This window comes from Neofelis nebulosa, chromosome 6, assembly GCF_028018385.1.
Source record: "Neofelis nebulosa isolate mNeoNeb1 chromosome 6, mNeoNeb1.pri, whole genome shotgun sequence".
NCBI lineage: Eukaryota > Metazoa > Chordata > Mammalia > Carnivora > Felidae > Neofelis > Neofelis nebulosa.
Window position 1 is genome coordinate 57,914,114 of NC_080787.1, and position 26,064 is coordinate 57,940,177.

The 26,064-nt window shown below is 36.0% G+C and overlaps 1 protein-coding gene across 4 annotated transcripts in view; it reads left to right on the top strand.

Moving 5' to 3' along the window:
• Positions 1-26,064, top strand: part of ZNF451 (zinc finger protein 451) — an 89,806-nt gene that overhangs the window by 54,105 nt on the left and 9,637 nt on the right. For all 4 annotated transcript variants that reach the window (XM_058734323.1, XM_058734326.1, XM_058734324.1 and 1 more), the window contains 7 exons: positions 95-248; positions 753-900; positions 4,227-5,836; positions 10,042-10,185; positions 11,519-11,649; positions 12,678-12,864; positions 22,430-22,498. In XM_058734323.1, the coding sequence (XP_058590306.1) occupies positions 95-248; positions 753-900; positions 4,227-5,836; positions 10,042-10,185; positions 11,519-11,649; positions 12,678-12,864; positions 22,430-22,498 (2,443 nt within the window). The remainder of the gene's footprint in view (positions 1-94; positions 249-752; positions 901-4,226; positions 5,837-10,041; positions 10,186-11,518; positions 11,650-12,677; positions 12,865-22,429; positions 22,499-26,064) is intronic.

Sequence of the window (26,064 nt, forward strand, 5' to 3'; positions counted from 1 at the left end):
ACAGAATATTCCAAATCAGAAATTTTGAAAGTTGATTTTTAAAAATTGAATATTGATTTTAGTTGTCTGTAATACAGCTTTGCTTGTATTTTAGGAAGCTGCAGATGATGGACATAAAAACAACCTTCTTCCTCAGATTATTCAGTGTTTTGCATGTCCAAATTGCTTCCTTCTTTTTAGCAGCAAGGATGAGTGTTTGAAGCATATGTCTGGAAAGAATCATTTCCATCAGAATTTTAAACTGAGTGGTATGTTAATACTCTGTTCTGAAAATTATTAAAGTACTTTAATCTTTGCTGATTTACCATACTTCTCAGATAATTCTTGAGGTAACTTATCCTCACATTGGATTGGAAACATGAAAGTGAAAGATTGTCTTAATTTTTATTTTTCAAAAAAAATTCTCAACATTGATCTGTACCAGCAGTAAGGTTTAGTTACTTTGAGGAATGAAGAGAAACTTGGAAAGAAAACATTTCTTTATATAATAAATATAAAAAATAATTTTTGATGTAATAATTTTTATATATCCATAATATCTGGGAAGTTGGGTGTTTCTCTGCATTAAAGGTTCAAATTTTGAGCATGAGTTCAGCATCCTTTGTACTTATGGCTGGAAAATGACTTCTCTTAGTTTTTTATCACAACAATCTTTTACATATTCCAGCCAATGTTGAGAAAGGCAAAGGGGAGGAAGGTTGGGTTGCTATCTGCTTAAATCTTTGCAAGTTATAGTGTATTTTGTCTTTCAGATGACAAGGGAATAGCACAGCCAATATCATTTCCATCTTTTGCAAAGAAACTTCTGATCTCTCTCTGCAAAGATGTCTCATTTCAAGTTAAGTGTGTGGCCTGCCACCAGACACTACGTTCTCACATGGAGCTCACTGCCCACTTCAGGTTTGTACAGGTCTAGTCAGGCTGTAAGGGAATCCTGCCCAAGAAGCTCTTTACCAGTAGGAGGATTCAATAGGATGTTTTTCTATTTCATGTTCCTCTGCTTTTAAAATGAGATTATATATTAGTCTGGAAATTAATCAAATTTAACATAATGAGAGAAGTTAAAGGTGTGGAAAAAGTGGATATATTGATATTGCTGTGAATGTAAAACCAACAGTTCTATTTGTGTTTTTCTCTGTATGTTTGTGAAGAATGTGTGTATGAGGGGAGGAGTGGGTTAACTTGCCTTTAAGTGTGACTTGCTTTTAAGTCAACCAGAATGGAAAGTATAATATATATATGAAAATTAAATTTCAGTGAAAGACCAAATTTATCAAATAATCAAGTGTGATTTTTTTTTGTCTTTGCAATGGAAATTATCAAGCAGTGTACAACCCCAGTATACCTTTTACCCAGCTTCAGGATTTAGCGACACACGGCAGTCGTGTTCATTTATATTCTCACCCCCCTGCAAGTTATTATTTTGCAGTAATGTCATTCTATCTGTAAATACTTCTGAATATAACTATAAATGATAAGGACTCCTTTTTTTAAAAAAATCCTATAATACCATTATCACACCTTTAAAAACTGGTATTTTTAATAGCATCAAATACCTAATCAGTTATCAAATTTCCCTGATTATCTCATAAAGTTTTTTGTTTCACATTTGGTTTCTTGGAATCATGATCCAAACAAAGTCTGTACATATTTTCTATTTAGGTGCTCTGTCTCTTAGGTCTCTGTTTTCCTGTTATATCATTAAAATATATTAAAAGTTCGTATCTACTAAATTGCATTCATTTAAATAGAACAATTATTTTCACAAACCTTCGAGTAAAATATGTTCTCAATAAACGAGGCAGTAGAATATAATTACTCTGTATATACCCAGTGTAACTACTAAGGTTAGCAGTCCTGGTTCTGACTTATATTTCGTGAGTTCAAATCCTGGTTCTACCTGTTATTTTTATTCTTAATGTTTTATTATGTAAAATTTCAACTGTATGAAGTCAGCAGAATAGTCTAGCGAACCTCCATTTACCCATTTTATTCTATACATCTTTATGCTCTTTATTCCCCTTATTTTTTTTAAAGTTTATTTAATCTGAGAGAGAGAGTGTGTGTGTGTGCACTAGCAGGGGAGAAGCAGAGAGAGAGAGAGAGAGAGAGAGAGAGAGAGAGAGAGAGAGAGAGAGAGAGAGAGAGAGAATCCCAAGCAGGCTCTGCACTGCCAGCACAGAGCCTGATGCAAGGCTCAAACTGACAACTTAAGAGATCATGATCTGAACTGAAATCGTACGCTTAACTGACTGAGCCACCGAGGCGCCCCAGCCCCTTAATTATTTTTAAAAGTTCTTTGTTTTTGAAATACAAATTAAATTAATCACAGTGTACACATCTTAACTTTTATGATTTTGACATAAAATCACAGATAGATACCTACATCTGTTAACCTATGCTTTTATCATAATATGTTACCTGTCTGTGGAAAGTTCCATTGTGTCCCTTTCCAGTCATTTCCCACCCTCTTACCCTGCTTGCTCTAGATATTTTTTCCACCTTGCATTGGCTTCATCTCCTTGAGAACTTCATGTAATTGAAATCATGTAGTATGTATTCTCTTGTATTTGTCATAATAGCTGCGAGATACACCTATGTTGCTTAGTACATTGTTCCTCTTTATTGGTGAGTAGTATTTTATTATATGAACTTAGCACAATTTGTTAATTCATTCTCCTGATGATGGACATTTGGATTTAAAGTTTTTAGCTATCATAAATAAAGCCACTGTATATATTTTGTACAAGTCTTTTATGGACATATGTTTTCATTCCTCTTGGATTAATATCTAGGAGTGGAATTGCTGGATCAAAGAGTAAGTGTATATTTAATTTTATAAGAAACTACTACATACTTTCCCAAAGTGTTTGTACCAACAAGGTATGAGAGTTCCAGTTTCTCTGCATCCTTGCCAAGGTTTGGTATCGCCAGTCTTTCATTTTAGCTGTTCTTTGAGTGCCTCTTTGTGGTTTTAATCTGCATTTCCCTGATAAACAATGATGTTGGGCACTTTTTCATGTGCTTATGGGTGATTCATTTATCTTTTTTTGTGAAATGTCTGTTCAAGTCTTTTGCTAGTTTAAAGATTGGATTGTTTGCGTTTTTCATAGTGAATTGGAATTCTTGATATATTCTAGATATAAATATTTTGTCAGAAATATGTGACTATATTCTGTCCCAGTCTAGACTTTGCTATCATATTAATTATGTCTTTTGTGGTTGTCCATCCTCTTTCCTGAGTATCCTTTGCTTATTCTTCAGGAATATATTTTGTTTACTTCAACTTTTATGAACGTCAGCTTTTTTTAAGCTTTTTGGTTTTTTTAGCGTTTATGTTTATTTCTATAATTTGTCTCAAAACAAATTTTTGCTGATCTTTGAAACCACCAGCATTTGACTTTACTGATGATTCTCTGCTTTTTGCCCATTTTTTACTTTGTTGATTTCTGCTCTTTAAACTTTGGGTTTATGGGGCACCTGTGTGGCTCAGTTGGTTAAGCGTCTGCATTCGGCTCAGGTCATGATCTCATGGCTTGTGAGTTTGAGCCCCACGTTGGTCTCTGTGCTGACAGCTCAGAGCCTGGACCCTGCCTTGGATTCTGTGTCTGTCTGTCTCTGTTTCTCTCTCTCTGTCTCTCTGTCTCTCTGTCTCTCTCTCTCTGCCCCTCCCCCATTCACACTTTGTCTCTCAAAAAAATAAAAAACATTAAAAAAAAATTAAACTTTGGGTTTAATTTGCTTATGTTTTTCTAGCTTCCTATGGTAGAAGCTTAGATTGACTTTGGACCTTCTTTTTCTGTATAAACATTTAAAGTTATAAGTTTTCCTCTAAGCATTGAATTACCCTTAGGTTTTGATAGGTTGTTTTCTTTTTCATTTATTTAATAATATTTTCCCTTTTCCCTTTTAATTTCTCCTTTGACCCATAGATTTAGTAGAAATTTGTTGTTTAACTTCTAAAGATTAGGGATTCAGTTTCCAAATATTTGTATGAATTTTTTTGATCCTTTGATTCTAGTTTTACTGTTCTGTACATGGATTAGAAACAGACAAAATATAGGTAATACTCAGGTACTCTGAGGTAAAATTATTCTGTAACCTGCATTTTTATTGAAAAATATCTTTTAGTGCTTTTTGTATACATTGTTTATAATTCCTATAAAAAGCAGAGATACCGTATTTAGAAAGTACTTACAAAAGAGGTTTTTTTTCATCTAATTTAGAGTTCGTTGTCGAAATGCTGGTCCTGTAGCTTTGGCTGAGAAGAGCATTGCCCAAGTTGCAGAAAAATTCGTATTAAGAGGTTACTGTCCAAATTGCAACCAAGTCTTTGCAGATGAAACCAGTACCCGAAATCACAAGCAGAATTCAGGGCACAAAGTCCGAGTCATTACCTCAATGGAAGAATCAGTCTTACTTTATTGCCATAGCAGTGAAGGGAACAAACCTTCTTCTGACTTGAATCTCTTGCTAGATCGATCAAAATTTTCATCACTTAAAAGAACCATGGCTGTTCAAGAATCTAACTCACAAGATTGCACCACTGTTCCAAAAAAGAAGATGAATTTAGAAGGTAAAAGCCATGAAGGTACAGTTTGTGTTCAGAAAGAAAAGTCATTTGTTAAAACCTGGTTTTGTGAATGCCATCAACAATTCCCAAGTGAAGATGCAGTGGAAAAACATGTTTTCTCAGCAAACACAATGTGTTATAAGTGTGTGGTCTGTGGAAAGGTATGTGAAGATTCAGGGGTCATCCGTTTACATATGAGCCGGATTCATGGAGGGGCACATTTAAATAACTTTCTTTTCTGGTGTCGGACATGCAAAAAGGAGTTAACAAGAAAAGAGACTATCATGGCACATGTGACTGAATTTCATAATGGACACAGATATTTTTATGAGACGGATGAGGTAGAAGGTGAAACTTTGCCAACATCCTCTGCAACATTGGTGAGTAATTTGACTGCTAAGAATCCTTCTTCAACTATTACTATTATTGATCATTCTCCAGCAAATAGTCCCCCAAGGGGTAAATGGCAGTGCCGAATTTGTGAAGATATGTTTGATTCCCAGGACTGTGTAAAACAGCATTGCATGTCTTTAGCAAGTCACCAGTTTCATAGATACAGCTGTGCCCATTGCAAAAAGACTTTTCACAAGGTTGAAACACTGTACCGACATTGCCAAGATGAGCATAACAATGAGATAAAAGTTAAGTACTTCTGTGGGCTTTGTGATCTTACCTTTAATGTGGAAGAAGCATTTCTAAGTCATTATAAGGAGCACCACAGCACAGATTATGTGTTTGTGTCAGAAAAAACTGAAACTTCAATTAAAACTGAGAATGATTTTCCAGTAATAGAGACCAGTAACCTGTTAACCTGTGGTTGCCGTGAGAGTTACATCTGTAAAGTTAACAGAAAGGAAGATTATGGTAGATGTCTCCAAATCATGCTGGATAAAGGTAAACTGTGGTTTCGCTGCACCTTGTGTTCAGCAACAGCACAGAATGTAACTGACATCAATACTCACATCCATGAAGTGCACAGAGAAGAAAAGAGTGAGGAGGAAGAGGAGCAACAGTATGTCATCAAGTGTGGCACTTGCACCAAAGCGTTTCACGATCCTGAGAGTGCTCAGCAGCACTTCCATAGAAAACACTGCTTTTTACGGAAACCCAGTGTGGCTCATTTCGGATCTGAGAAAACAAGCCTGTACAAGTTTGCTGCCAGTGCCTCACGTCCAGAGAGAAAACTAAAACAGGCAGTAAGCCATCCAAAAAATTCAGAGATGGAAAAGGGAGCCGAGAATGACCTAAGCTGTCAGAATATAGGTATGGCATTACAACTCTAATGTCTGTGCAGATTTCACATACTGATAGAGAAACATACATGTATTGTAGCCATCCTTGTTTTTAAATTTATTTATTTTGAGAGTGTCCACACAAGCGGGGAGGAGGCAGAGAGAAAATCCCAAGCAGGCCCTTCACTGTCAGTGCAGAGCCCAATACAGGGCTGCATCTCACTAATCCATGAGATCATGACCTGAGCCCAAATCAAGAGTTGACACTTGGGGCACCTGGGTGGCTCAGTCGGTTGAGTGTCCAACTTCAGCTCAGGTCATGATCTCACAGTTCATGAGTTCAAGCCCCGCATCAGGCTCTGTGTGCAGACAGCTCGGAGCCTGGAGGCAGCTTCAGATTCTGTGTCTTCCTCTCTCTCTGCCCTACCAAGTCTCACTCCCTCTCTCTATCAAAAATAAATATTAAAAAAAAAAAAAGAGTTGACATTTCACCGAATGGGCCACCCAGGTGCACCTGTGGCCATCATTTTTGTGAAAGCTAATAATGATTCAGTTTTGAAGTAAGAAACATGGTGGGATGATACAGTAATCATTATAGCATATACTTTTGGGGGATATGTATTCCTAAATACGAATACATACTAGTATTTAAATATTCATTTAACTACTCTAAACTTAAGGGGACAAAGAGTATATATTAGATTTAAACACTATGTATTTAAGATAACATTGTCTTTTCTTTTATAAGAAGTATGGGAATTTTGAGAGATGAAGAAAATTGATAGTCTATATATATATATATAAATGTTATCCTTAACATTTAGATTCTTCTTATCATTTAGAAGGTTCATTAAGAAGATAAATCCAGTGAACTCTTTGTGTTTATATTTTGACTTTATTCTTTTGTTGTCGGCAGACTTTTTTTTATTTAATTAAACTTTTTTTTTTTTTATTCCAGTATAGTTAACATAGTGTTATATTCATTTCAGGTGTACAGTATAGTGATTGAACAGTTCTATACAGAACTCGGTGCTTATCATGATAAATGTACTGTTAATCCCCTCACCTATTTCACTCATCCTCCCCATGCACCTCACCTCTGGTAACCACTAGTTTTCTATATTCAGAGTCTGATTTTTGTCTTTTTTTTGTTTGGTTGGTTTCTTAAATTACACATGAGTGAAATCGTATGTTATTTGTCTTTCTCTGACTGACTTATTTCCCTTAGTATTATACCGTCTAGATCCACACATGTTGCAAATGACAAGATTTCATTCTCTTTTATGGCTAATATTCCATTGTATATATACACCACATCTTCTTTATCCATTCATCTATCCGTGGACACTTGGGTTGTATTTATAAGTTGGCTATTGTAAATACTACAGTAAACATAGGGGTCCATATATCTTTTTGAATTAGTGTTTTCATATTCTTCAGGTAATTAGTAGTGGAATTACTGGATCGTGTGGTAATTCTATTTTTAATTTTTCAAAGAATCTCCGTATTGTTTTCCATCGTGGCTGTACCAGTTTGCATTGCCACCAACAGTGTATGAGGGTTCCTTTTTCTCCACATCCTCATATTTTGGCTTTATTCCGTAATTATGAGAAATCGTAATGTTCACTTCAGAATTTACATATTTTTGTTATGATTTTCTGGAAAGCAGAGCTTTTACTTAGACTTAAAATAGCAATTAGAAGTAGAGTTACAAATGGTAGCAGGAAACCAGGGAGAAAATTGAGATATAGATCCCTTTGTACTTAATCTAGATAAGACTCCCTGAATGTAGGTGTGCTGGGTGGCTTAGGTACTGTCAACACAGAGCGAGCTTTGAATTCTTTCTTGCCCTCTCTCTCTCTGCCCCTCCCCCCTCAAAATAAATAAATAAACAAACAAAAAAGAGTAAGTCTGGAAGAGGACAATGGTTTTATTTTGTTTAGAAGTATAATTTGTCGTGGTTAGAATATAATTTTAAGTCCATATTCTTTTAAATAAATATGAGCTCTTGGTAAGTTACACAGTGTAGAGAGGGGACAATGAGGATATGTGAAAATTTTGGCTAAAATTTTTTTATAAACTATTTTTATGAACTACTGAGCTTATACAGGCTTGCTGTATATAGCATTTGTAGATCTTAGCATCATCTTTAGTCATGGCATGTTTTATGTAAGAAATGATTACATGACATACTATCAACTCATTCAGTTCTACTTTTAACAGTGAAGCAGTGATTACACTGTTTTTATGTTCTCTTGTGCTTTTCTCTTGTTCTCCCGATTACTTTTGGGAATTTATGTCGATCTGTGTTTGATAGATGATTGTGGTATCTAAATCTACAATTACTAAGAATTAAAAAAATTTTTTTTTCTTAGTAATTTCTACGCCCAATGTGGGGCTTGAACTCACAGCTCCATGATCAAGAGTCACATGCTCCACTGACTGAGCTAGCCAGGGGCCCTTACAATTACTAAGAATTTTAAGACAAGATAAAAGAAGATAGGTGGCTTGGAAATGGGAGAGGATGGCAGTGCAGTATATTTGAGGGAGGCTGTATTAGATGGAGTAGAACCTAGTCATTTTAAAAATAATTAAAAATGTTAAGGTTTGCATTGGTACACTAGAAACTTTAAGGCCTTATCAAGATAGAAAATTATGAAAGAAGTGAAAGAGATGGAGAACAAGAGTTGGAGAATGGTGGAAGAAGAAAGAACTTAAGAGAACCAAGAAAGATGTGTTTATGGTAGGAGGTACTGATGTGCCACCAGTATCTATTATGCACCACTTTATGGTAGAGGGTTGTCATTTATTTCATTTGTGCTCTGTAGGGTTTTTAATCACATAGCTAGCAGGTTACTAATAAATCGGTCTAGATTGGGAAAAGAGCATAATTCTGGTGGGGAGAAGTTCTTATCAGGTAAACTTGAAATTTTATTTTAATATATATACTTTAAATGTTTTTAGTTATTTTTGAGAGGTGAGGGAGCATGAGCAGGGGAGGGGCAGAAAGAGGGGGACAGAGGATCCAAAGCAGGCTCCAGGATGTCAGCATAGAGCCCAGTTCGGGGCTTAAACTTTCACAAACTGTGAGATCATGACCTGAGCCAAAGTTGGATGCTTAACTGACTGAGCCACCCAGGTGCCCCACCTTGAAATTTTATTTGATGGATGGTACAAGTTTTTGGTTTTTCAGCCTTAAAACTTGGTCTTTTAGTTCTCCCAGTACGTTATTTTTAAATTATTATTTATTTTATTATTATTTTATTATATTTTATTATTATAAACAACTTTTAAAGAAAGTCTTAGCTATAACATATTTGGTAATGATGGAAGTAATTTTGGAAGTGGTGGAAGCTATAATGATTTTGGCAGTTACAACAGTCTTCAAATTTGGGACCCATGAAAAGAGAAAAGAGACAAGCTCTGGCCCCTATGGTAGTACAGGCCAATACTTTGCCAATCTACAAAACTAAGATGGCTATGGCAGTTCCAGCAGCAGCAGTAGCTATAGTAGTGGCAGATTTCAGTTACTGCCAGGAAACAGCTTAGCAGGAGAGGAGAGCCAGAGAAGTGACAGGGAAGGTGTTAGTTACATGGATTTGTGGACTCAGACCACCATATTGGTGGCAGAGCCTAGCTGCTACATACAAAGAAGACATGTTTTAGGCAATATTCATGTGTATGGGCAAAAAAAATGAGGACTGTATTTCTGACTAATTGTGTGACAGGTTTTTTTTATTTATTTTTTTAAAAAAATTTTTAATGTTTATTTTTGAGAGAGCAGTGTGCATGCAAGTGGGGGAGAGGCAGAGAGAGATGAAGACACAGAATCCAAAGCAGGCTCCAGGCTCTGAGCTGTCAGCACAGAGCCCAATGCAGGGCTTGAATCCACAAGCCATGAGATCATGACCTGAGCCAAAGTTGGATGCTCAACCAACTGAGCCACCTCAGTTTTTTTTTTTTTTTTTTTTTAAATTAAAAAGAGAAAGACAGGCTTAGCATCAATGGCATGTATTTATAGAAAGAATAATAAAATTTTGGAAGTATTCAGAATATTTTTTATCTGGTGTAAATATACTGTATCATGTATAGGTTTGGATCTCATGAAAAGGTTTAAGTAGAAATTAATATTCAAGATTAATATTTTTGTATATTCTCTAGTATCTTTTAAACTTGAGAAATTAAAGCATTTTTAGCTAATTCTTACCAAATTCATGTTAATGTTTCTCTTCTCAGATGAAGAAGTTGTTGAACTTCCAGATTTGGATTATCTGCGAACCATGACTCATATAGTCTTTGTAGACTTTGATAACTGGTCAAACTTTTTTGGTCATCTACCAGGGCATCTTAACCAAGGAACATTCATCTGGGGCTTTCAAGGTATGATTGATAAGGAAAACATCTGATACCTTCTCCTCTTTTCTCCATTAGAATATGTTCCACAGTAAAAGGATTGCTCTTGAACCTTCTTGAATAGAACATACAAACATAATTGCAATATTGTCACTTTGCATTGTAGCTACTTTGCCAGAATATTTTTCTCTTTACATTTCTTTGTGGTGAATGTTAGCTCTCTTTGGTGACCTAAAGTTTGTGGATCTTTTGATACATATTGAAAAAACATTTATTCAGCACCTACAATATGCCAGGTACTAATGCTTGGTATTAACCCATGCTTACTAATTATTTTATTTATCTCCTTCTTAAAACATAAGGCAGGATGCATGAGAAGTTTATTTTTTCCAAAGTGTAAAACTGATAAATAATAGAGTTAGCTTTTGAACTTGGACCACTTGGCTACAGAACTAGTATGATTTTCAAATTGCCATAATTGCCTCTTCAGTTCATCCTTACTGAACTGAAGTTCATAAATATGCAACTTCATCTAAATATTTCTTTACAAACCATTGACCAAACAGGGAGAGAGATGACTTTGATTTACGGAAGTTTAGTATAGTGAGCATCCAATAAACTTTATGTTTGATAGGAAACAGCATATAAGAGGATGATTTGGGGTGCCTGGGTGGCTCAGTTGACAGCTCAGGTCATGATCTCACGGTTCATGGGATTGAACCCTGTGTTGGGCACTGCACTGACAGCATGTTGCCTGCTTGGGATTCTCTCTGTCCTTCCCCCCCACCTCACACTCTCTCTCTCTCTCTCTCTCTCTCTCAAAATAGGTAAATAAACATTTTTAAAATAATTTTAAAAAAACAAAGAGGAGGACTGGATTTAGGATAGAGACATACTGACCTCAAAAAAATTAAAAAAGAAATGTACTGACCTGGATAAATACTCTAGTACAACCTTTTAGTAAATTTAGCTTTGCTGATTGCCTATCATTTCTGTCCACTGAATAGTCTTGACATATTTGTTAAAAACAAAGCAAAACAAAATTAATGCTTACGTTTATATGGAATTATACCAGAGACTCCTTACACATAATTACTTTTGATTTTCCTTAACATAACCTATGAGTTTTCAGATTAATGGGCAGATGCAGGGAAGGTGGCCTACTTTGCCAAGATTGTAAAGCAACAAGATGGTGATGCCTATACTAGAACTGAGTTCTGCATTCTAATCTAGTACTTGCCCTCTAAAAAAATCTTTTTCTAGTGTGTTTTTTCTTGATAGAGCTTTCAGTTGTAGCTACTGTTCAGTTCTCTTTTTTTCTCTGTTTGACTATCATTTATGCCTTTTCTAAAAATAATAGGAGGAAACACCAATTGGAAGCCTCCACTCAACTGTAAGATCTATAATTACCTGAATAGGATTGGATGTTTCTTCCTTCATCCTCGTTGTAGTAAAAGAAAAGATGCTGCTGATTTTGCCATATGTATGCATGTGAGTGATTGTTTTATTCAAAATCTAATGTGAATCTAGGACCCATTTGGAATTTTTTTTTCCACTTGAATCGTAATGACAGTATAGAGCATTCTTCAGTGCTATATTTTTGTATAAAACCTTCTACATCAGATTCTGCTGATGACTAATGAGAGCAAGGACCCATATCATACTTATTTACTGCTTTCCCCAATTCCTAGCAGACTCCCAGCTACCCATTGTAGACCCTCAACTATTTATAGAATAATGATCAATAGATGACAGTGTATTTGATGTATGCTGAGATACTTTCACATTTTAACATCTCTGAAATTGGGAGACACCTTAACAATCACTGTTGGCCTAGGTGAAATTTGCATTTGCTTCTGTGTCTGCCAGTCACCTAGAGAAACTACCAACCTGAGACCCATTTTAAATTAAATTCTCTGCTTAAATGTAAGTCAGTTTACATGTCGCACTGATAACATGAATTTACTCTGTAACTTTGTTAACTCCTGCTTACATTTTAAACCACAAAACATTTTCTTTTCCATCTATTCAGTGCTAAGATTGAATTATGCAGATTACCTTGCTTCCCTTCTCTCTATGGCAGATTTATTTCTTATTTATCCTTAGATTGTGTAACCCTTGTAGCATTCCAGCCTCTTATTTGACTTCTTTTGGTATTTTTTTTCTTTCTTAGTGGCACATAAAATAGCTTATCTTATAATTCGTGGCAGTTTACATTTGATTAAATGTGTTATATTTATGAAGGAGATCTTTGTATCATACTTTGGTGGGAGCTAGAGAACAAGTTAAATAAACCTTTTTAGGGGTGCCTGGCTGGCTCAGTTAGTGGAGTGTGCAACTCTTGATCTCGAGGTTGACTTTGAGCCCCATGTTGAGTGTAGAGACTACTTTAAAAAAATAATAAAATCTTAAAATAAATAAATAAACCTTTCTAGGTATGTGTTCATACTGAAATAGATGTAATGGTTTAAAACTCAAATGCTGATTTTTATCAACATATGCGTTTTGTTCCAACTTAGGCTGGCCGTCTAGATGAACAACTACCCAAGCAGATTCCTTTCACCATCCTCTCAGGAGATCAAGGTTTTCTGGAGCTAGAGAACCAATTTAAGAAGACTCAGAGGCCAGCACATATACTAAACCCTCACCATTTAGAGGGAGATATGATGTGTGCCTTGTTAAATAGCATATCTGATACTACCAAAGGTACGCAGCTGCAGTCACAGTGCAAACCGTCCAAGAGGAGGAGACTTCACTGCTGAGAGAAACCAATAAACTGCTGTCCACTAGTGAACTACTGGCTGCTCACTAAAGCATCATGCTCTCATACTTTTTTTATTTTTTTCCTTTTCTCCCTTTCATTTTTTAGTGTTTTAGAGAAAGGATGATTTCATGATTTTCTGGAGGCTTTTCTGATCTAATAGATAAAATCTGTGTTCATGTATATAAAATATATATTCATGATTTGAAATATGTTAGTACAATTTTGCAAAGCTGAGAATCCAGATTTTCACTATTTCTGAAGTTCCAAATTTATCTTCAATTTTTCTGAAAGCTAACTGCTTATAGATTAAACCAGAAAGAATAAATAATAATATGGCAATTTAAAAAAAAAGATCATTTTAAGAGATTGGCAGGGATGAAATGAAGCCCTGAGAGAGGTTTAGTTCCTTGAAAGAGGTACCTTCCTGTCCTATTCCCAGGACTTAAACTCTCTTCTCTGGCACTCTGATATTGTTCAATGAAAGGATGTGCTAATGTTCACTTTCACTACCAAGCATTTAAGAAAGGATGTAATTCTAGGGAATCAGATGAGTTTTTTTCATAATTTCTGAAGTAAATGTGAATAGAAGAAAAGAACAAAAGAATAATTTTTAAATATCCTAATGGCTTCCAGTCATGAATAAGATTTGAAGATATTGATGAATGACCTCAATGAAAACGTATCTTTGGCATTTCTATCATAAGCTTTATTTTTTTTTTTTTTAACACTTACTTATTTTTGAGAGACAGCATGAGCAAGGAAGGGGCAGAGAGAGAGACACAGAATCTGAAGCGGGCTCCAGACTGTAAGCTGCCAGCACAGAGCCCGATGCGGGGCTTGAACCCACAAACTGTGAGTTCATGACCTGGGTCGAAGTCGGCCACTTAACCGACTGAGCCACCCAGGCGCCCCTTTATTATATGCTTTAAATTTTCCAACTCTGCTGTCCGCCTAGGTATTTTTTTCTTTCAATATTTTTGGAGCCACATTTTGATTGAAAACCCATTCTGAAAAATTTTGCTCTAATCACTCATTACAGTGGATCAGTTTACTTCTGCCAAGTTAGGAATCTTTACTAGCCCAACTCTGCTCTTTAAAGGAAAATCAACTCTGTTTTGCATATTTATGTCATTCTTTAGTACTGAATTTTATCTTCCTGTTCTGTAATTTTTGTTTTCATCTGTTTGCTTTTTGTATCTCTGGCTGCTCCTTTTTTTTTTTCTTTTCTTTTAATCTTTTTCTTTTATTTTTTTGCCATCCTGTCCCCAGTCCTTAACAACATCCACTTAATATCCTGTGAAATACCTAAATTTTTACCTTCTGCCACCCTAGACCACCTTTTTTCCCTTTTCTTATGCTGCTGATTTGTGAGACATTTATTTGGTAGTTTCCAACGTGAAACTTATTATCGGTTTGCCTTTCTTACCAACTTGATTTGGAATGAGCGCTGCATATAAGTAGGTCTGCATGGGTGTATTAGGGTTGGAGATAAGATATAGGTTATTATATTCTGATTGTTCCCCTCTCAGTGCCCCTTATGCTCTAGGTGTGTGTGTTTTTTGTTTTTGTTTTTTTTAATCAGTTCATAATCAGTGCTGTTATGAATTTACTGCTCTTTGAGGGCATCTGTGTACTTTATTCTGAATTTTTATGAAATGCAGAGATTGTGCTACAGTGCATAAAGAAGGGCATGGGCTTTGGTTTGAATGCTAACTTTGCTGCCTCCTTGCTGTGTGATTTCAGGCAAGTTACTGAACTTTTTCTGAGCCTCACTTTTCATATCTATAAAGTCGTAAGAATTAATGATATGTATAAAATGTCTAGCACAGCATATAAAGTACTGTGGGTATTTAATAGCAGCTATTTTTATTATTACTACCATAAGAAAAAAATATGATTCCTAGCCACTACTTTTTATTTCTGTTTTTTCTAATATTTTTTATTGTGGCAAAATATACGGAAGATTTACCATCTTAACCATTCTGAAGTGTATGTATATAGTTCACTGGTGTTAACTACATTTACATTTTGTGCAGCCATCACCATCATCCATTTTCAGAGCTTTTTTCATCTTGCAAACTGAAACTTTATACCCATTAAACAGTAACTTCGCACTCCCCTTTCTGGCAAATACCATTTGGCAGATACCCCTGGCAATATACCATTCTTCAGTATTTTGACTAAGTACTTCATATAGTTGAAATCGTACAGCATTTGTCTTTTTGTGGCTGCCCTGTTTCACTTAGCATAATGTCCTCAGGCTTTATCCAGGTTATAGCAACTGTTAGAATTTCCTTCCTTTTTAAGGCTGAATGATATTCCATTGTATCTATAGACTTTTGTGGGAAATCAAATAGGTATGTTGTGGGTTAAGAGATTATAAGGGAACACATTGCAAAGCAGAAAACTGCTTTCTGGCCTTGCTGAAAACACCAGCCAAGCTTTGTTAATATATACCTAGGGGTTAGGTCCTGCCTATGCTCACAAATTCCTTAGACCATGTTATCACATGGAATATTTTACCCTGTCTTAACTTGTTTTTCTGCACGTTTTCTGTACATTGTTAGTGGCATGTAGCCCACTGAGTATTGCACAATGTTATCCTAAATGTCTGCTCAATAAATATGGGAGCTTGAGAGCAGCTCAGAGAGACTTCCCTAAGCCTCCCTCTCACCTCTCTTGACTTGCATGGAATCTTGAGCAATCCTTTCTGCCATCCTCAGCCTTGCTGGACAAAGCCAAAAGCTGAACCCACAGACTGTTTTTTGCTTATCTGTTTGTCCATCAGTGGATGTTTACATTGTATCCATGTTTTACCTGTTGTGAATAACTGCTATGAACATAGATGCACAAATATCTCTTCAAGACCTTGCCTTTTATTTCTTTTGAATATATACCCAGAAGTATAATAGCTGGATCATATGCTAATTCTATTTTTAATGTTTTGAGAAACTTCATACTGTTTGCCATAGTGACTATATCATTTTACATTCCTACTAACAGTGTACAAGGGTTCCAAGTGTTCTGTATCCCTGCTAACACTTGTTGCTTTCTAGGTTTTGTTTGTTTTTTATAGTAGTCATCCTAATTAGTATGAAGTGGGATCTCATTGTGGTTTTGATTTCCATTTCCCTAACAATTAGTGATGTTGAGCATCTTTTAATTTTTTTAAATTTTTAAAGTTTATTTATTTTGAGAGAGAGGGAGCGAACACACAGAGGAGGGGCAGAGAGAGAGGGAGACAGAGTCCCAAGCAGGCTCCGCACTATCAGCGCAAATCCTGACATGGGGGTCGAACTCATGAGCCATGAGATCATGACCCAAGTGGAAGTCAAGAGTCAGACACTTCCGACTGAGCCACGCAGGTGCCCAAGCATCTTTTCATGTGCTACAGCCACTACATTTTAAAAGTAATGAAAATTACTAAAATTAAGTGGCCAAAGATGTGTAGAATCCTTCGATCATGAGATTTCATTTAGACCTAGATTTAAAGATACTTACGTAGCTAGCTCTAAAATTCAAAAAAATTCAAAAAAATAAGGTATACTGAATCACAGTAAGTTCAGATTCAGTTGAAGACAAATTTTTTTCTTTATGGAAGGCTTAAAGACATCAAATTGACTAGTAGTGAACTTTACAATAAGAAAAAGAACAGTCCTTGGATAACTTTATTCCATCACCTTTCCTAATAAATGGCTTTGAAAAATAGAATAATAGCGTTTGTTTAAAAATGATATTTGATATGTATTGGGATTTAGAAAATTCCTCAGTGTCCACAAATACTGTCATTCTTCTTAGGCCTTTAAGGTACTTTTGGTGACCACAAGAATGCCAGGGTAACTCCTCCCTCCTAGCTTATTAGCACAGTGTTCCTATCTTCAGATTTGAAAATAAGACCGTTTGGGGTGGAAATCATTGGACCTTTCTGAAAATCTGACAAAAGCTATGTTTCTTTCCTCAAAAATGAACAGGTATAGGAGCACCTGGGTAGCTCAGTTCGTTGAGCATCTGACTCTTAATTTTGGCCCAGGTCATGATCTCAGGGTCGTGATATTGAGCCCTGCAAGAGATTCGTCACTGAGGGTGGAAGCTGCTTAAGATTCTCTCTCCCTCTCCCTCTGTCCCTCCTCTGCTTGTATGCTCTCTCTCTCTCTCTCTCTCTCTCTCTCTCTCTCTCTCTCTCTCTCTTTAAAGTTTGTTTAATAGAGAGCACACACACGTGCAAGTTGGGGAGAGGCAGAGAAAGAGGGAGAGAGAGAATCCCAGGCAGGCTCCACACTGTCAGCAGAAGGCCTGATGTGGGGCTCGAACTCACAAACCATGAGATCATGATCCAAGCCAAAGTCGGATGCTTAACTGACTGAGCCACCCAGATGCCCCACTCCTTTTGCTCTAAAATTAAAAACAAAAAACAAAAAAATTTGTATATGCAATATCAAATACAATTTCAGGGGCTTTGTGGTCTCAAGGCTCCTAGTTACTGATTAACCCACAAAACTCTTTAGAATATGACAAAAATTCATACTGCAAGTAACATACAGTGAGAGGTTCTCTCATATTAGTCATTATTTTATAGACAGTTTGCTGATTTTTCAGGTTTTGTAAATCTCCACCATAGCATAAACAAATGATAGAAGTTTGAACCTGTTATTTCTTTCTAATTTTTCAGAAATTTTCTATTGTTAGGACCAGAAAGTGATATTACTGAACTGGAGCTTCCTATATAAACAAGGAAGAATGTATTGAATAGTGTCATGAGAATCTGTGACAATGTTGTATCTTTAGTTTTTGCCAGTTTTTCAGTTAATGGAAGGTTTTTTTCAGGAAGTATTTTTCACAATAGAAATAAATACAGTCTGAGTGGCTGGTTCCCTATATAAATGTCAAGTCAGTTCACCATAAGATACTACTTTTTTCACTTGGTAGGGAGGGAACAGCTAAGTAGCTTTACTACTGGTACTTTTTAAAATCTCTCAGAGCCAAAGCATAAGAGACTCTCAAAAACTGAGAACAAACTGAGGGTTGATGGGGGGGGGGGGGGGTGGTGGGAGGGAGGGAAGGGTAGGTGATGGGCATTGAAGAGGACATCTTTTGGGATGAGCACTGGGTGTTGTATGGAAACCAATTTGACAATAAATTTCATATATTAAAAAAAAAAGATCTCTCACTTAGAGTAAGTCATTTACTCTTTCTGGCAACATAACCCTTTAGACTAAATTTGAGATTTGAACGTGGCATGGCTTTTGCCCGGTAAATTAAATTCTCCTTCTAAGCCTCAGGATTCAATCACCTACATTTTGATTACAGCTATGATAAATATATAAATCTCTGTAGAGCTATTTTTTTTTTTTAATTTTTTTTTTTTCAACGTTTTTTTTTTTTTTTTTAATTTATTTTTGGGACAGAGAGAGACAGAGCATGAACGGGGGAGGGGCAGAGAGAGAGGGAGACACAGAATCGGAAACAGGCTCCAGGCTCCGAGCCATCGGCCCAGAGCCTGACGCGGGGCTCGAACTCACGGACCGCGAGATCGTGACCTGGCTGAAGTCGGACGCTTAACCGACTGCGCCACCCAGGCGCCCCTCTGTAGAGCTATTTTAAAACATCTATTAATTTGACACCTTTGGCCCTCTTATCCTTCATCAGTTCTATTTTATATTGTACTCACTTTTTTTAAATGTTTATTTTTGAGAGAGCACAAGCAAGGGAGGAGCAGAGAGGATGGGGGAGACACAGAATCTGAAGCAGGCTCCAGGCTCTGAGCTGACAGCTCAGACATGGGACTTGAACCCACAAACCACGAGATCATGACCTGAGCCAAAGTTGGACGCTCAACCAACTGAGCCACCCAGGTGCCCCAGTTGTTCTCACTCATTTAAAACTTTACAGGGGATGCCTGGGTGGCTCAATTATTTAAGCATCTGGCACTTTTAGTTTTTAATGTTTATTTATTTTGAGAGAGAAATCATCAGTGGAGAGGCAGAGAGAGGGGAAGAGAGAATCCCAAGCAGGCTCCATGCTCTCGGCACAGAGCCCAGTGCTGGGCTAAATCTCAGGAACCATGAGATCATGACATGAGCTGAAATCAAGAGTCAGTCCACTGACTGAAATCAAGAGTGAGCCCCCCAGGTGCTCCTAAGTGTCCAAGTCTTGATCTCTACTCAGGTCTTGATTTCAGGGTCGTGAGCTCAAGCCCTGCATTGATTCCATGCTGGGTGTGAAGCATACTTAAAAAATAAAATGAAAAAAAAACTTGCCAAGAAACATGGATCCTTTCTAGTAATCCTAATCAGAGGAGCCAGGTATACTTTCTCTTCCTCAAAACTTTTTTTTTTTTTTTACATTTTACTCACAAATATATGTTCATTCTAACTCAAGACTCATATTCCGAAGATGCAAATATAACTTGTCACTTAAATGTTTTTAAGGAGAGAAAAGGAACTAATCTTTATTGAGGGCCTACAATGTGCCAGCCACTCTCCTAGCTGCTTTTTATATTTGTAGTGGTTGAATATGTTTAAACATGTTTAAAGAACAACTTCCACATGTTATTTAATTACTTTTTCAACACTGTGAGGTAGGATGTGTTAAGATCATCCCATTTCGTGGAGGTCCAGAAAGGTTAAAATAAGCTACCTGTGGCCACACAGCAAGTATTTTTCTCTTTATCAGTATCTCCTGGTAAGGCTGAGCCTTTTACTGATACAAATATCTGATTTTATGATGTAGAGAATCCAGTGTGAATTATTGACTCTAACCATCTCCTTGAAAAAGATAAAGACGTTTTGCTGTAGTGTTGACAACACAATTGCAGAGTTTGTGTAAAGATACCAAATATGAGAGTTCAACAAAAATAACATTTAGGAAGATGTATGGGGGTGGGCAGAAAATTAAAAGATTTGATTGTGACTTTTGGTATTGCTGATTATATATCAAACACAGCCAAGGAAAGTGATCAGCACTGTAAGTTCCCTAATATCTTTCATAAAAACAAACAAACCCCTATCTTAGCCATACTTTATAATGGCTGAATTTCTACATTACCTTTTCTTTCTTTCTTTCTTTCTTTCTTTCTTTCTTTCTTTCTTTCTTTCTTTCTTTCTTTCTTTCTTTCTTTCTTTCTTTCTTTCTTTCTTCTTTCTTTCTTTCTTTCTTTCTTTCTTTCTTTCTTTCTCTCTCTCTCTCTCTCTCTCTCTCTCTCTCTCTTTCTTTCTTTCTTTCTTTCTTTCTTTCTCCATTGGTGACAATTGCTTATATAAAAAATTCTGGAGGTGCCTGGGTGGCTCAGTGGGTGAAGCTTCCAACTCGATTTCGGCTCGGGTCATGATCTCCCCACTTGGGATTCTCTTTCTCCCTCTCTCTCTGCCCCCCCCCCCCCCCTGTCACTTGCTCTTTCTCTCTCTAAATAACTAAACTTTAAATAATTAAAAAAAAAAAAAAAAGAATTCTATGGGCTCTTAGAGATCTAATTATATAACAGAACTTAGCTGTATCTTGTAGTTTAGTTGAAGAATATTGATTTATGTAAAATTTTCTTTTTAAAAACATAGTTTTGTATGTTCAGTTGTTTATAGTTCTTTAGTAATTAAACATCTTCCTTGAGTTTTATGTAAAGTATTAACTTCCCTAGAATATTTTTTCAAGGTTGAACTTGATATTATGAATTAATTCAGTCTGAAAGCAGATTTTACTATGCTTCAAGATAATTTTTGTTGAATCTGAGTACCATAGGGCCTAGGACTTTGTCATATCTATTTGGTGTATGTCATCATTTTGGAATGAATGGATGGAAGGAAGCATTAAGTATCATTGGTATCTATGGAATCATACCAATTACACAAAAATTTTAAGTTTTTATTTATTTTGAGAAAGATACAGAGACCAAGTCGGGGAGGGACAGGGAGAGAAGCAGACAGAATCCCAAGCAGGCTCCACACTGTCAGCACAAAGTCCGATGCAGGCCTCAAACTCAGGAACCATGAGATCATGACCTGAGCAAAATCAAGAGTTGGATGCTTGACTGAGCCACCCAGGCGCCCCCCCCAGTTACACAAATTTTTAAAGCCATCTTAAGTATGAAACATAAAAGTTCACCCATGTCATGAAAATGTGGCTGACAGAAGTAGCATCATGCTGTATCCAGTAGTCATTATATAAAATAATTGTTGAACTTAATTCTAAAAGTCTGCCAGTTGTTTCTTCAGCCTGTTAATGAGACTATCCACAGGTTGTTGGTTAGGACACCATCCTAAAAATCTATGTGATACAATTAATTCTTTGTAAGGTAATGAAAACAGGAAAGAATATTCATGATTTTCTCTGTTCTACAGGTGGGGCTGACTGAGGCAAAGAAAACCTTTTTTAATTCTTGCAACCTAGTGTCATGCTAATCCTTGTGATTCAAACCTACACTTTTGCCTAAGCCTTGTATGCAGTGATGAATTGTTTAGTCCAGTTAAAACATTCTGCTTTTGACTGGCATTGCTTTTGAATTGAAATAACAGAAACCTTGGGTACTTTCTCATTGTTCCTAATGTCTTAAGACTTAATTTGTTGTTCTTCAGATTGTAAATGTAAAGTTTTATTTCCCTAAAACATAGCTTGAAATATTTGAGTTTGTAAGTGTACATAACAGATTATAAAAACAGCATTAGTATTTTTGCTGGAATGGCAAAAGATGGCTTACAACAAATTTCTGCAACAAAGAAATATAAGTGAAATATAGTGATTTTTATTTATAAATACTAAAAATCTTAAATTTTTAAATGTATATTTAAGTTTTAACCTATTTTCCACAAAAGCAAATATGTCCATATGACTTATATTCAGTTATTTAATCTCTGATTCAGTCACTATGATGTATATATTGATTTAAATGTAGTTAAAGTGATAAATCAAGTATTTGCTCACTGGTTCAAATTTTAAGTGACTTTTGCAATACCTGATCAGTCATATCATTTTTATATAGACTTAGGTTTTTCATTATGAAAGTATATAAGACATCAGGTAAGTGAGTTTGTGCCATGAAGAAGTATTGCTAATTTAAGCCTGTGGTCTCTATAGCAATGATGCATGATAGTCAAAATATAGAAGAACTTTATCTCATCATTTTAGAAATTTTAAGATGATTTCATGTAACTTAAACTTGGGAGTTTATTTGGTAGATTTAAACAAGCATACTAGCTTTTCTTAATTTCTAGGTTTTTTTAATAATAGAATTTTATATTCATTAACAGTTGTGCTAAAATAAATTTTTCAAATAATTTGAATATAGAGCTGAAATTGAATTAATTTCATTAGCATTTTTTCCCCCTTGATTTATTTAAGTAGTATTTGGTAAGCATTTTTTAAAAGGAAACCTATAGGAAAAGTGGTATAATACTAATGAATTGTAATTAGTAAGCTTTGCTATGGTAGAAGTGATTGAAAATAGTATTGTTTGAGACTACGTAAATGATGACACAATAACTGTTTCAGAAATATATTTGTATTTATTCTGCCTTACAGAATGTGATAGTGATGATAACCTGGGTATAAAAAATACTTCAATAGAAGAAGAATTCACATCCACAGAAGGTAACCTAATGGAGTTAATCCTTTTCCTACTTCACTGTATCTGTATTTTTTAATTGCTCCCCTTCTTACCACTTCATCCACTCCTACTCCCTCCTATTAACCTCCTACCCCTGAGTTTCAGAAACATTGTTTCCTGGTTTAAAGGAGAGTTTGCATTTTCTTTTTTTTTTTTTTTTTTTTTTTGAGAGTTTGCATTTTCTTATGGAAGTTGAATCAAGGACAAAAGCCTAAAATAATTATTTTCTGACCCTTTGCAGAAAAAGTTTTCTAACCCTAGGCTAGGAGAAGATTTTGGTTTTCTAATTTTTCTTTATTTCAAGTAGTATTGAATTAAGAATATTACAAGTTAGGGGCACCTGGGTGGCTCAGTCAGTTAAGCATCCAACTCTTGATTTCAGCTAGGGTCATGGTCTCACGATTCATGGGATCAAGCCCCGCAAATCCTCCACTAGTGCGGAGCCTGCTTGGAATTCTCTCTTTCCCTCTCTTTCTGCACTTTCCCCCCTTGTGCATACATGTTCTCTCTCTCCTTCTCTATCTGTCAAAAAACAAGAATATTACAAGTTAAGCGTGGAACTATGAAAACAAGCACTTCTATCTGATTATTAATGGGCTGTTTCTATAAATTAAGTTTTTCCCTCTTCTTAAAGGAAAAGCTGTTTTCTTCCATAGGTTAAAGAGAACTTTTTTATTCACATCGAATAGTTTCCTGGCTGTACCACTATTTAGTTGTGTCATATGCTTTTATTTTGGTTTTTCCATAACAGACTGTGCTTTTTAAGCATAGGGAATATGCTTAAATATTATAACCATAGGGAATAACCATAGGGAAAAACGAAACAGTGATTTTAGAAAATGGTTTAAGCTTCACTGAAGAAGTTTAACTATTTCAATGACATCTTTAACCTTAAAGGACAACAGAAGTCTTAATATATTCCAATAAAGTATTTGTTGTTGGAGATTTGAGAATGGGAATGTGGAGACCAGAATGTAGGGAGGAAAATGTGGCTAAACAAGCATAGAATGGCCCAGCTGATTTATTTTCTGTGTATTTGCTTGATCTCTCACATAATGCAATTGTTTAAGAGCGTACCCTGGGGGCTTCTGGGTGGCTCAGTCGGTTGAGCCTCCAACTTTGGCTCAGGTCATGATCTCGCGGTCTGTGAGTTCAAGCCCCATGTGGGGCTCTGTGCTGACAGCTCAGAGCCTGGAGCCTGTTTCAGATTCTGTGTCTCCCTCTCTCTCTCTGACCCTCCCCCGTTCATGCTCTGTCTCTGTCTCTCTCTCTCTCTCTCTCTCAAATATGCATTAAAAAAAAATTTTTTTTTAAAAGAGCATACTCTGTGCTATTAGGAGTTTAGGAATTTGAGTCTGGCAGTGGACTTGATTCATCAAAACTCTAGTCTTATAACCAAAATTCAGTGGTTAAATAAAGTTGGCAGTAAATCTGCAACCTAAATGGAAGCAAGTTTTTTTGACCATCTTGTTTTCCCAACATGGTTTTTCAAGGTCTAGCTCACTGCTTAGCAGCCACATAATAATGAGTTAAACAAATGAAAGAACTTTTGTGAGTTAAAAACAAAAAAAATAAAAAAAAACCTGCCACCTAAGTTGTTTATCAAGACCACTAAAAGATAAACACCACTGAGCATCTAAGTAGTTCAGACTTGGCAGCCTTTATTTTCCACTCATGACTTAATCCCATGGAAAATGCCACACAAAATTATAACTTTTAAATAACCACCCTTGAGGAGCTTTCACAGTTTTTATGGTTCCTAGCTGACCCAGGAGATCTGAGATATGTATAATGCAATGTGTACCAGAGTTTCTAACATTTTGTTATCTCTGGCTGTTTTATGATTTGAAGAGTTTTTACATTTTTGTGATTCTTCAGTTTGGCAAAAGGATTGCTATTAAAGAATTCAGGAAAAGATACTTTAAACTTTAAACTACTTGTCATATGAGGTAAGAATGTAATGCTCTAATTCTAAGAAAAATCAAAGTGTTATGTGCGTGTTTTTTTTTTTCTTCTGATGCTTTATATAAATAAGTTGGACAGCCCACAGTTTTCCATGTTAAGTTAAGGAATTTGGTCTCCTCTGCAGTTTCCTCTGATACTCTTCTTTTTCCCCTTTCACACAACAAGAACCAGCTCAAATATCATCTCTTAGGTCGAACCGTAGAGACTTGACATTTTGTAGGCATTGTTGTTTGGTCATTACTTTTAGAGTTACCCTTTTTAGAGAGAGCTAACCGCTGCCTCCTCTAAGCTCCCTCTGTACCATACCAAACAGATTTATCTGCTTGTGTATTATCCCCTTGAGAAGTAGGATCATGTGTTTTGTTGTTCTTTTGTCTTTTTTTCAATAGCACCTAGCTCCTGGTGTTTGGCACTAAAATGATTGCCTGTTGAAGAATATACTTATAACAAACTCAGAATATGCTAGAGCTAGCAGGACCCATCTCTCTAAAGCTAAGTAAGGGAAATTAAGATTAAGGCCATTTGGGGGTGCCTGGGTGACTCGATTGAGCATCTGACTTTGGCTCAGATCATGATCTCGAGGTTCGTGAGTTCCAGCCCCTCATTGGGCTCGCTATTGTCAGCACAGAGCCTGCTTTGGGTCCTCTGTCCCCCTCTCTCTCTTCCCCTCCCCATGTCTCAAAAAAAATTTTTTTAATTAAAAAAAAAAAAGATAAAGGCCATTTGGGTGAGAGAAGAGTGGGTGATTTATTGACCCTGCACCATGGAAGCAAAGCAGTATTTTAGTGCAGACTTCTTAGCAAAACTTAAAAAAAAGGTTAAATAACTTCTCAAGCCTCTTTTCATTCTTTTTCTTTCCGGCACAACATTGTAACTGCCTGACAAATAGTGGCAAAAGGCAGGATAAATCTTGTGACTTTTTGCCTTGAGGAATGGTAGTTTCCTTACCCACACTACGTACCCCCATGATGATTTGTCTCATTATTTGCTGCTGTTCTCTATAGACCAGTATCAGACTCTGACTACCCATGCCAATCATAAATATCTTCTGTAATCTATTTTGTATACCAGACAGGGGAAGTAGGGACCACATAGTATGGTGATATAGAGTGCAGACTTTGGATTCAGACTGCCTTGGTTAAAACTCAGCTCTCAATTAATAGCAGTCATCATATAATTAATATTATAAGTAGTAAAACATTGTGGCTAGTTGAATGAACAAATACAGGATAAGGGAGAATAATATGTTTATTTTTTAATTCAGTTAATGTTTAAGAAAACACTAATCTCAACAGCTCTGTGAGAGTCAGAATATTCTCTTCATTTTACATAAAAATGTAGTCTTCTAAACATTAAGTAATTTGCCTCCAGATTCTCAGTCTCAAAATGATGGGGCATGATTCATATATAAGTATCCTAACTCCTATTACTGAGTTCTTGCCTATTCTGCAGTAATTACCTCTTTTTCAAAGAGAATGAAATTAAGGCAAAGACCTACTTCCCACAAATTCTCTTTATTTCTTCATATAGCTTTCCGTTATTGTTTAATATTCTTTCATTTCAACCAAATGGATTCCCTTTAGCA